This window comes from Camelina sativa, chromosome 8, assembly GCF_000633955.1.
Source record: "Camelina sativa cultivar DH55 chromosome 8, Cs, whole genome shotgun sequence".
In the NCBI taxonomy this organism is placed as follows: Eukaryota; Viridiplantae; Streptophyta; class Magnoliopsida; order Brassicales; family Brassicaceae; genus Camelina; species Camelina sativa.
The window spans coordinates 6,409,689-6,421,450 of NC_025692.1; the positions used below are offsets into that span (position 1 = coordinate 6,409,689).

At 33.4% G+C, this 11,762-nt stretch overlaps 4 protein-coding genes across 6 annotated transcripts in view; 3 read left to right on the plus strand and 1 right to left on the minus strand.

Annotated features, from left to right (window-relative positions):
- The window catches only part of LOC104706473 (pentatricopeptide repeat-containing protein At5g21222), a gene marked incomplete in the record, with an annotated part of 6,850 nt that extends 6,555 nt beyond the window's left edge, over nucleotides 1-295 (plus strand). The window contains 1 exon segment of the mRNA XM_019229207.1: nucleotides 8-295. Coding sequence (XP_019084752.1) covers nucleotides 8-143 — 136 coding nt within the window.
- On the plus strand, nucleotides 1,383-2,459 carry LOC104706472 (agamous-like MADS-box protein AGL53). The gene is made up of 2 exons (XM_010422671.2): nucleotides 1,383-1,439; nucleotides 1,511-2,459. The coding sequence occupies exons 1-2, from the start codon at nucleotides 1,383-1,385 to the stop codon at nucleotides 2,348-2,350; spliced, it is 897 nt and encodes a 298-aa protein (XP_010420973.2). The 3' UTR covers nucleotides 2,351-2,459.
- Nucleotides 2,967-4,627, minus strand: LOC104706471 (calmodulin-7). The gene is made up of 2 exons (XM_010422670.2): nucleotides 4,490-4,627; nucleotides 2,967-3,528 (listed from the first exon to the last, which is right to left on the minus strand). The coding sequence occupies exons 1-2, from the start codon at nucleotides 4,563-4,565 to the stop codon at nucleotides 3,155-3,157; spliced, it is 450 nt and encodes a 149-aa protein (XP_010420972.1). The 5' UTR covers nucleotides 4,566-4,627; the 3' UTR covers nucleotides 2,967-3,154.
- The window catches only part of LOC104706470 (CBL-interacting serine/threonine-protein kinase 26-like), a 7,767-nt gene continuing 5,615 nt past the window's right edge, over nucleotides 9,611-11,762 (plus strand). The window contains exons 1-8 of one of the 3 annotated variants that reach the window (XM_010422668.2): nucleotides 9,611-9,802; nucleotides 10,272-10,466; nucleotides 10,582-10,644; nucleotides 10,761-10,832; nucleotides 10,941-11,048; nucleotides 11,157-11,237; nucleotides 11,447-11,500; nucleotides 11,581-11,706. In XM_010422668.2, coding sequence (XP_010420970.1) covers nucleotides 10,293-10,466; nucleotides 10,582-10,644; nucleotides 10,761-10,832; nucleotides 10,941-11,048; nucleotides 11,157-11,237; nucleotides 11,447-11,500; nucleotides 11,581-11,706 — 678 coding nt within the window. In that variant the 5' untranslated portion in view covers nucleotides 9,611-9,802; nucleotides 10,272-10,292. Of the gene's footprint in view, nucleotides 9,803-10,264; nucleotides 10,467-10,581; nucleotides 10,645-10,760; nucleotides 10,833-10,940; nucleotides 11,049-11,156; nucleotides 11,238-11,446; nucleotides 11,501-11,580; nucleotides 11,707-11,762 lie in introns of all 3 variants that reach the window. The other 2 variants (XM_010422669.2, XM_010422667.2) reach the window with 2 other exon arrangements.

Here is an 11,762-nt window from a genome sequence, read left to right on the forward strand (position 1 = left end):
CGAAAAGTCCATTGTTCTTAAAGGGAATGCCTGAGAAACCAAAGCTATGCATCAAGTCTCAGTTTGGTTTGAGGCAGAGTGTTTTGGTGGTGTTGTGCAGAGACCAGTTTGGGGAAGCTGGGAGAATTTGCAAATTCATGTAGACTTTGTTTTGCTTTAGAGATGGAGCTATATTAAAGGGTAAGAGAAGCTAACCACAGATTGGTGTCGATCGAATTCTAAGATAAACAGTACATTTTTCTGTACAAATATTTGTTTTCATAATGAAATGGAAAATATGGTTTTAATTCTTTAATAAGCAGGAAAATGAGATGGATAATGGTAAATTGTTTTTCTTTCTTTTCATTGGAAAAGTTGGGATGTTTTGAATTATGATCAATGGTTTGGTACCATTTAGATCCCAAACCACTCAAACCGATCCAACAATGCAATTTGATTGGTTGGTCTCAGGAAGCGTCTGGTTAGTTTGAGCACCTAGACGTCCCTCGCAGCCAACTTTAAGAACATTGCTTTAAGAAACAACAGAATAAAATCAGTTCCCCAAAAAAAGGAGAGAATATCAACTGTCAAAAGGGTAATGTATTTTCAAAGCAGTATTCATTTTATCACTTTCGTTACAATCTCTAGAAGACAAAAATTGCAGCTTTCATAAAATCAGAGATAATAAATGTAGATACAATAATACAAAGACTTCAAGCTTCGTTTCTAGAGAAGCAATTGCTGATTATTCGGGTCTGCTTATATTCGTTGCAGGCTCTGCTGAGGAAGAAGGGAAAGAAGAGAGTATTTTTGTTTAACCAGTGATGAGATTGTATATAACAATTTTTTTTTGGCTCTCTGGCTCTTTTGTTAGCTGCAAATCAATTAGTTAGTTATAAGGCCTTTGTGACACAATTTATTCATGAGGAAAATGAATCTTTGTTTATATAAAATAATCCCACTTAAGTTACATTTTGATCTCACTACAAATGTCACTGCTCTGCAGTCGCATTACATTTTAATCAGTTGGCCACATGGAGTATGTTACAAGGAAGAATGACAAGTCTTAAGGAGATATGATACAACTACAATGAAGTAAGTAACGCAAGTAAATCATATAAATATATTTGGTACGGATTTAGTGACTTTTTATCTGCAAAAAAATTAATGAAGGCTAGTAAACTAGCTAGTTAACCGACTAACCGTCCTTAATTGTACATAAAAAAATATATTTCGTCATCGAAAGAAGATGAAATTGCTTAACTATCAGTGGGTTTCGTCCTTGTTCGTCTTCACAGTTTCAACGAATATGATTCCAATTAGAGTATGGCTCCGGAGCTACCTTTGGAACAACTTTCTTGACGGTCCCTGGTACTCCAAAAACATTCCACATCATTGCCACGATGGGTGATCTGATCCGCACATCATTGTTGATGACCCGTCCGTCCATTCCTCCAGTTGTTAGAATGTGATTGTTCCATGCCAATGTTCCTACTCTTGACTGGTGACCACCTTCCATTGTTCTTATCAGTCTACGATCAGAAGAATCCCACAGCTGCACTTCAGAGTTGTGAAGAGCAATTTGGGTTTTTTTTTTTTTTTTTTTTTNTTTTTATCTCTCTGCAGTAAACAAAGCTTCTTCTTCTACAATGTTTTTTTTTCTTCTTCTACAATGTTGACGAAGGACAAAACAACGAAATTGTTGTCGGTGAGAAACCGAAGATGTTTCAAGAAACTCTCTTCCGTATTAAAGAAGACAACAAATCTTGCTATGAGAGAACAGACCATGTTTAAGAAAGCCTCGGAGCTTTCAATCTTGTGCGATGTCGAGGTCTGTGTTATATACTACAACCGCGACGGAGAACTCGTCAGGACATGGCCGGAAGATCAATCCAAGGTTCGAGACATGGCAGAGAGATTCAGCAAACTAAGCGATAGAGAGAGACGCAAGAAAAGCACAAACCTTTCTCAGTTTCTGAATAAGAAGAAGACGACCCTCAAATACAAGAAGAAGACATCTTTTGATATCACGGAGGACAACAAATTCTCTGAGAAACTTTTGGAGATGGAGGCTTCGTTAGAGAGTTCTCTACGGGTGTGTCAAGATCAGCTTCTTCGGGTGTTACAGAACCAGACGAAACCCCCCGATCAGAACCCTCCTCCTGTGGTGTCTTCCGCCGGCTTCTTCACACCAGATCCATCATTGATGAGCGGAACAGAGCAATACCTATCGACGCCATCATTGACTCAACAACATCAGAGCAAAGTTTCAGTCTTTCTCTATAACCATGACAACGGTAGCTTCTGTCAACTCCCTGACTCCTCTGTTTCTACCTTTGACCCATCGACGATGTTAGATTATGAGTTTTGATTTAGATATATATTTAGGGTTTGTTAGAAGTTGACACTTTTTGTTTGTTATCATCCTTTGAATTGTATGTTTTGCCAAGTATGAATGTATTTTTTTGTTTCTCAAGTTTCTATCATAATAGTCTTTGGCTTCTTCTACTCTTTTTTCTGAGTCTTAAATTTGATCAAGTTTTTATGCAATATACATTGAATGTTAAATGCCCATAATTAATGCAGACAAGCAAATTCATGTAGACTTTGTTTTGCTTTAGAGATGGAGCTATATTCAAAGGGTAAGAGAAGCTAACCACAGATTGGTGTCGATCGAATTCTAATATAAACAGTACAACTTTCTGTACAAATATTTGTTTTCATAATGAAATGGAAAATATGGTTTTAATTTTTTAATAAGCAGGAAAATGAGATGGATAATGGTAAATTGTTTTTCTTTCTTTTCATTGGAAAAGTTGGGATGTTTTGAATTATGATAGGTTTGGTACCATTTAGACCCCAAAACAATCCACCAATGCAATTTGATTGGTTGGTCTAAGGAAGCGTCTGGTTAGTTCAAGCACCTAGACGTCCCTCGCAGCCAACTTTAAGAACATTGCTTTAAGAAACAAACAGAATAAAATCAGTTGCCCAAAAAAAGGAGAGAATATCAACTGTCAAAAGGATAAGCAAAATATGAGTTCATAATCAAACAAATATTACAAGGGAAGGAAGCAAACGATGTCCTAAAAGAACACAACCATAATCAAGTCATGATGAAACTTCACAGTAAGAAATCATAAATCTTGTTTCTTAAAACGGGGTTAAGATAATGTCACTTAGCCATCATGACTTTAACGAATTCCTCATAGTTGATCTGACCATCGCCATCAACATCTGCTTCTCGGATCATCTCATCAACTTCCTCGTCGGTTAGCTTCTCCCCAAGATTTGTCATCACATGTCGAAGCTCAGCTGCAGATATGAAACCATTCTGATCTTTATCGAAAACCCTGAATGCTTCCTTCAGCTCTTCCTCCGAATCAGTGTCCTTCATTTTCCTTGCCATCAGGTTCAGGAACTCCGGGAAATCAATCGTCCCGTTCCCGTCTGCATCAACTTCATTGATCATGTCTTGTAGCTCGGCTTCTGTTGGGTTTTGCCCCAGAGACCTCATCACGGTTCCAAGCTCCTTGGTGGTGATGCAACCTGCAGTCAGATTCAGATATAAATTACAGAGACAGACTTATATCCACAACCAGTTTCACAGACAGCAGTTCCAAACATGTTTAAGATGATCAACTTCAAATGAAACAAAATCCATTGCATTTCTTATTTCAAATGATGAAGATCTGGAAAGTAAAAAGAGAAATGATTTCTCATCATACAAAAGAAAAAAACTCTTCCAAGGCTTCATTTAGTGTTTAAGGAAAGGAAATGTTGCGTGTTTATTTCATCTTTCCTTATGTGTACTGTACTAGCTAACCTAGACTCATGTGCATTAAAAGACACAATATTCTTTTTCCATATCTGTTAACAATGGTATCAAAGCCAGGTTAAAAAAAAACCCTAGCCACTTCGATCCATTGAGCCCACATCTCACCGTATAAATGCCATAAATGCACAATGCAAGGTGCTAAGAATGAAGCAGCACAACAGAAACAGAGCAGAGAATACATTCTAGGTATCTCTATACTTTTCGCATAATCAAACTACAAATCGATCCTTTTCAATAAACTAACTAACCATTTAACCTTCACAGCTAACAACTCAATCTCAATATATATATTATTCAGAATTTTCACGAAAAAAAGTATCATCGCTGCATCTTCTTCAGTTAGAACCGGTAAGATCCAACTAAAGACTAGCCAGGAATGAACACTGACTGGTAAAATACAGGACGTGAACCAAATCAACCCAAAAAAAACAAAGCGATCGAGCGAGCATACATACAAAGCAAACAAACACCGCGCCGTGAGTCATGAGTCATACATTATCGAACATTCCAAAAAGCTAGATCGGTCGCGAATTCAAGTGAAACAAACACGAATTGTACCAAAGCAAAATGAAGATCATCGGAAAGCCAGTGAAACAAAACACGAATTCAAGAACGAAGGAATCATCGGAAGAAACGAAAAAAAGTTATAGATCTGTGAAAATGAGAACATACCATCACCATCCTTATCGAAGAGGCTAAAAGCTTCCTTGAACTCTGAGATCTGGTCATCGGTGAGCTGATCCGCCATTTTTCTTCTACCTTCTTTTTTTTTTTTTTTGGAACTCCCGAGAAAATTTTGCTAATGATTTTAGGATTTATTTTGTCTACAAGAGCTTTTATAAAAGACACTTATTTTGTCTACAAGAGCTTTTATAAAAGACACAGCCCAACATTAATATATGGTTGGGCCTCTTAAAGATCAAATGACGATTTCTCCAAAAAAAGAAAAAATAATAATAACAATAATTAATACATAATTTATTCTTTAATTATTAGTTTTCACTTTTCTTGGTGGTGATATTGGTTTGAGATTTATGAAGATTTTTGAAAAATTCAACAAAATCATTAAAAGTGAATATGTGAAAGATTGTTAAAGATTGTTAGACCATCTTTACTAAGGGGTACTCTCCTGATTTTTTTTGGGTTTAGGTCCCAATTCATAAATAAACAATCCATTTAAAGTCCATTTACATGAGAATCGATACTTGCTAAAGTACTTTGAGCAACCCTTAAAAACCGCGACGTGGCTCATTGTGAATGGCTGATCAAAAAATATAAAATCAATTTTTTTTTCTCCTCATTTTTGCTTCTTTCTTGTCTCTCTCTTCTCATCAGACACAAAACGGCGAATCGCCACAGATTGATACAGCAAACCGGAAAATCAGTGGATTCACCTCGAATCCTTTGATTTATCCGGCTAAAAGTGGAGGGTTGGTGGTTGAGGAAGACGATGGCCACTCCGATCGACTTAAGCGTGAGATGTGACGCTTCGGTTCTCACGACGACCTACCTCCTTCTGCGACATCGACGACTGCGGTTACTTCTGATGGCTCTTATGTGAACGACGAGGTCCACCGGGAGACGAATCAGACAGAGAAGGTTTGTATTCTCATCACTTAATTATTGATCTCGTTGTTAATGTTAGGGTTTAGGTAAAATTCGATTTGATTGTGAGAGTGGGTATTGTTTGATGTTTAATTGGTTTGTGATTTGTATGGAGGGTTTACGGGTTGGGGCTTAAATCGACTGTTTGTCTGATTTACCACAGATTTCCTTGTGTTGTGTGAGGTTGAAGCTTTGTGTTTTAGATTGTTAAGGGATGAACTGTCTTTGTGTTTTAGATTGTATAGGTAATCATGCTTAAACTCTCCTAGTATAACAAACAATAACACTTTACGATTTATGGTGCTTTACAAGACATGGAACTTTTGTTGTATAGGGTTTAACCGTTTGTTGTCTTGTTTGATTGTTGTTCAGACTGTTGTTCTATGATCAAAAGGTATGAACTTCTCATGTCTGTTTAGTAGTATAAGGTTTAACCGTTTGTTGTCTTGTTTGATTGTGAGAATGTTATATGTTTTTTTATTGTGACCCGTGTGTTGTTGTTAGGAGTACAATTGAGTTTTTGCTTGATGTTTTGTTAATGTTATAGTGTGATTAACATTCACTCTTTTGCCATGTTTTGTGCGAGGTTTATATCAACTGGACAATGGGGTTTAATGGTGAAGAGGGGTGTTCATCAGCTTGACATTGGGAGTGGATTCTCGTAGTTGAAAAGGTATGCTCTTCGTATGAGACTGTGTTTTTGTTCTTAGGCTTGGTTATGTGTTTGAGTGAACTGTGTTTATGTTTTTGTTGATGTTTAAGTCGATTTTTTTGAGTTTTTGTTAATGTTTAAGTCGATTTTGTTTGTCTTAATGACTATGATCAGGAAATGCCCCTGAAACACTCACTCACACAAAGAAGTAGTCGATGGGAGTTGTAGTTGCAGGTTTTAAGTGTAGTTGCAGGTTTTAACTGTGGGAGGTGCAGGTTTTAACTATGGGAGTTGCAGGTTTGTGTAGTTGCAGGTTTTAAGGGTGGGAGTTGCAGGTTTTAAGTGTGGGAATTGCAGGTTTTAAGTATGAGAGTTGTAGTTACAGGTTTTAAGCAGTAAGACAATTAGATGTATTTTTTATTTTGGATTCAAATGACATTGTAACTTGTTACCTTGTTCGGATTATTTTTCAAGTTGACATTGAGATTGTGTTTGTAAACACATAGCAACAATTTTGTAAACACATAATATTTCAGTCACATAGACACCAACAAGTTAGTCACATAAACACCATAATTTAAACTAAAACATGAACTGAGCAAAACCTACATCCTTCCCCATAACCATACAATTGAGATCATTACAACATAAATTATTAAACACAAATTGAAAAATTATTAAATTTTGATAATTATTAAACACAAATTATCAAAGTTAAAGTTTGATAATTATTAAATTACAATTGAGATCATTACAACAGAAATTTTAGATTATTAATATTCCAAAGTTTGTAAAATATGTTTAATATTCCAAAGTTTGTAAAATATGTTTAAGATTCCAAAGTTTTGTTTTATGTAATATAAAAATGTTAATAATTGTTTTGTCATTTTAGATTATTAAAGTTTGATAATTACTAAACATAAATTAAAAATTTATTATCTAAAAGATTGAACAATCTTTTTTGGGTTCTTTAGTAAAGGAATGATTTTGCAGGAATACTCTTAGGGTTGCTTTACTTAAATAAGTATTAATTATATGATTAATTAATTTGAGAGTAACTTGGGAGAGGTACTCCACTAATGATGCTCTTAGAGAGTTTGGTTGATTAGTTTTCTAAAATCTTGTAAAGTCCTCCAAACAATCCATGTATTTTTATGATATTTTCTATGACTTTATTTTGTAAAGAAAGTGTCTAAAATCATGAACCAATAACATAATAATTGAACTCATTAACAATCCTAGATTCTTTTGTTTTAATTGAATAACACAAAACTTTTAATGACTTTATAAAAGTCTGAATCTAATAACCCAGATTTCTTAAGATTTTAAATGACTTTTTACAAATCACAAACTAATAACATTAAACTTTTACAGAGTTTAACAAAATCTTGATCTAATAACAACAGATTCTACATAACATTTAAAATCTTTAAAACTCTATTCAAATCTTAAACCAATAACCCCCATTAAGTTAAATGAAATTTTTATCCATAATTGATTTCTTTCATTACAAGAGGGGGTTATTGGTTCTATGATTTTAATGGATTTGGAAATCCAAACNAGAGTTTGGTTGATTAGTTTTCTAAAATCTTGTAAAGTCCTCCAAACAATCCATGTATTTTTATGATATTTTCTATGACTTTATTTTGTAAAGAAAGTGTCTAAAATCATGAACCAATAACATAATAATTGAACTCATTAACAATCCTAGATTCTTTTGTTTTAATTGAATAACACAAAACTTTTAATGACTTTATAAAAGTCTGAATCTAATAACCCAGATTTCTTAAGATTTTAAATGACTTTTTACAAATCACAAACTAATAACATTAAACTTTTACAGAGTTTAACAAAATCTTGATCTAATAACAACAGATTCTACATAACATTTAAAATCTTTAAAACTCTATTCAAATCTTAAACCAATAACCCCCATTAAGTTAAATGAAATTTTTATCCATAATTGATTTCTTTCATTACAAGAGGGGGTTATTGGTTCTATGATTTTAATGGATTTGGAAATCCAAACAAAAATCATGTGTTATTCAATCATAGATTTTAAAATACTTATCAAAATTATGTGTTATTGGTTCTATGATTTACAAATACTTGTTAAAATCCCATGTTATTCATTTAATGATTTGTTTTTGGATTTCAAAATCCACATTATGTTTTAAATGGATTTGAAAGTGTAAAATAGAAGGATTCAAATCCAAGGATACAACAAGTTATTTCAATATCCATGTGTTTTGATTTTTAGAATTTACAATTTCATATGGATTTAGAAATCAACTCTTCAATAACAACTTCTTAATATATTTATTTTCTATTAGATACACTAAAACCCAAATGGTAGTACAGTAAATATCTATCAAACTGTTTCAATAAAATATGTGATGTCATTTTTTAATATCTTGCAAATATGTAAAAAAGAAAAATATCATCTATAGAATAACATTTAATCATTAGTTTTAAATCATATTCAATAGAATATTTTACATCAAAGTATATCAATTAAACTTGTAAATTTTTTTTTATTAATAAAATAAAAAAATAGAAAGATTGAACTAGGTAGATATTAAAGTGTATTGTAATCATTCGAAAAGTTTGGATTTTTGTTGGAAAACAACATATGAATACATGTAACATGACAAGATTATCCTCTAAATTATGTTGCATGGAATTAGAAGCGAATACGTAAAAACTAAAAACAGTTTTTTTTTTTTGAAAACGTAATACCAATTATCGTATATTTGAATAAGTGAATGTATGATAGTTAAATATTTAACATCACCACATGTAATAATATCCTAAACTGAAGAAACTAAAAACAGTATTGTAAGTAAAACAATAGAATATTCCCTCCGTTTCAAAATATATGATGTTTTAGTGAAAACATGAATATTAAGAAATAGTTACTTTTAAAAAGTTTAACCAATCATAAACAAGTCTGCATAATATAAAATATAAATTTAATCTAAAAGTTGCATAGAAAATTTTAAAACATCATATATTATGAAACAAAAATACTTCTCTAAACTTCCTATATTATCAAACGGATGTAGTATAATAAAAATATACCTAATAAATTTAAAAAATATATATATGTATATATTAATACTTTATAAATATATATTATATGGCAAAATTCACGATTTGACATTAAAAAGGTGCATATCATTCAAGCCTATAATAACATCAAATTTCAACTTTTTTTAGGTAAAATATACATGAGAAGAAGAAACCGTTTATTTAGGTAAGGTCACTAACTCTAGTCAAAATCTGAATACTCAGATCAGATCTTTTGTCAATTTTGTAACTAATAATTAACTAAGACTGATTGACCAAAAACAGAATTAATTTGTGTTTTTAAGATTTTTTTTTCTTTTTTTCCTACCTTTTAAAGATCTTTACAAAATAAAGAAAGAAATAGTGTAATTGGTATTGTCCTATTAATCCCCCCCACACGTAAATGAGAAATAAATATTTGTTTTTGTCTGTTAGCTATTAACTTTAAAAAAAAAAATTATTGCAATCATCGTATTCGTATATCTCTCTCTGTGTCTCTCGTTATTTCCACCGTCCTCCTCCTCCTCTTCCTTTGCATCTCTTCTTTCTCTTCCTCCTCCTCCACCAAATTCGATTAGAGCGAATCCTGCGCCTTAGATTTTTTATTTTTTTTTAATTTTGAACTCTTTGTCATCACTTTTCTCCGCCCAATTTTGCAGGTTTGTTCCGAGATTCTCCTAGTTTTTGCTTCGATTTGCGATGAGCAATTCGGTTACTTGAAGAGATTAAATCACTTATTACACTTTTGAATTTTGAGTATAAAGAGTGCATAAAAAATCTCTATATATATATATATGATGATGATGAGTTAAGTCTGAGAATCTCGCTTCAATTGTATACCATACGCTTATTGGTTTAGTGAAAAAACCTGAATTTTGTTGATGCTATAAATCGTGATTCTCGGGGAGCAGTGCAATAAAATGGACGATCGAAATTTGCGGTGTGCTAGATTTGTCAGCTGTTTTTGCGCTTTTCTCTTTTCGTAGCATATTATTATTATTACTCTCTCGACGGTTACTTCGTTTTTTATTTATTTATTATTGATTTTAGTTTCTGTGGATAGAGAAGAGAAACACTCTTCTGTCGAATGCTTTTTTACATTTTTTTTTTTTTTTTTCAAGAAAACAGCTTTGGAAGATCAAAGGAGTGATGAATCGTGCTGCCAAGGTTCAGCGTCGTGTTGGTAAGTATGAGGTTGGGAAAACGCTTGGACAAGGCACTTTCGCCAAAGTCAGGTGTGCTGTTGATACCGAGACTGGAGAACGCGTGGCTCTCAAGATCCTTGATAAAGAGAAGGTTCTTAAGCATAAGATGGCTGAACAGGTTTTTTTTTTCTTTTTTTTTTTTTTTAACTCACATTTTCCTATTTAGCATATTTTTATTTACCGCTTTTGTCATTTGATTTCTACAAGTTAATGTAATCTTGCTTTCCTTACAGATAAGGAGAGAAATTTCTACTATGAAGTTGATTAACCATCCTAATGTTGTGCGGCTTTATGAGGTCTATCTCCATCCCCCCAAACCACTTTTCCTCAATGTGTCTCCTTTGTCTTGATTAAGAGTCTTTGTAAGTGAATCAGATTTGTTGGAAGCTAACTTTTTTGAGGAAATTTCCAGGTTCTGGGGAGCAAGACAAAGATCTATATTGTCCTAGAGTTCGTCACTGGTGGAGAGCTTTTTGACAAAATTGTGAGTTTTCCTTAATCCTTTTCCTGATCCATCTTTTTTGGTGCTTGCTAAGCTGTAATGAACCTTTATAGATTTTCCCTGTATTTACATATGCATAAACTTGTGAAGGTACATGATGGGCGCCTGAAAGAAGAGAACGCACGCAAGTATTTTCAGCAGCTTATCAATGCAGTTGATTACTGCCATAGCAGAGGAGTGTACCACAGGGACTTAAAGGTACGAAATTTTTTGGTAGATCTTGGGCACGAGTTTGCAGTATGTTTTTTTTTCTTAAAGTGCAGCAAATTGATGCCTATAACTTATCTTATTTATCTCTCATTGCAGCCAGAAAACTTGCTTCTAGATGCTCAAGGAAATCTGAAAGTCTCTGATTTTGGATTGAGTGCCTTGTCTCGACAAGTCAGGGTAACCAACTCAATATTTTTTTTAGCATCCCTTTGTTTTGCCTTAATTCCTACTGATTATGTTCTTTTCCTATTGTAATGAATGTGCCTGTAGGCTTTAGTTCAGCAATGATGTGTGTTTATTGTTTAGATTTACATATATCTAATAAGCTCTGTAGGAGTAATCGTTCTGTAGATTCTTCGCTCATGAAACTTATTTGGTTTTGGCAGGGTGATGGTCTTCTTCACACTGCATGCGGGACTCCAAACTATGCTGCTCCTGAGGTATATGCTTAATCATGTGTCTTGTCATGCGGTTGTTGCACCATGTTCTTAATAGCTTCCTTGTTGCTCTTTTCCTCCAGGTTCTTAATGATCAAGGCTATGATGGGGCAACTGCAGACTTGTGGTCCTGTGGAGTGATACTCTTTGTACTACTTGCTGGCTACTTGCCTTTTGAGGATTCTAATCTCATGACGCTGTATAAACTGGTAAGACGTTTTGTCATTTGTGTCAATGCTTCTTCCTTTACCATTATCTGTGATTC

Bases quoted from the DNA above. Each gene is read 5' to 3' on its own strand.
- LOC104706471 (XM_010422670.2), bottom strand. From the start codon at position 4,565: ATGGCGGATCAGCTCACCGATGACCAGATCTCAGAGTTCAAGGAAGCT. The intron at 3,529-4,489 runs GTATGTTCTCAT...ATCTGACTGCAG, and splicing joins CTTCGATAAGGATGGTGATG to GTTGCATCACCACCAAGGAG.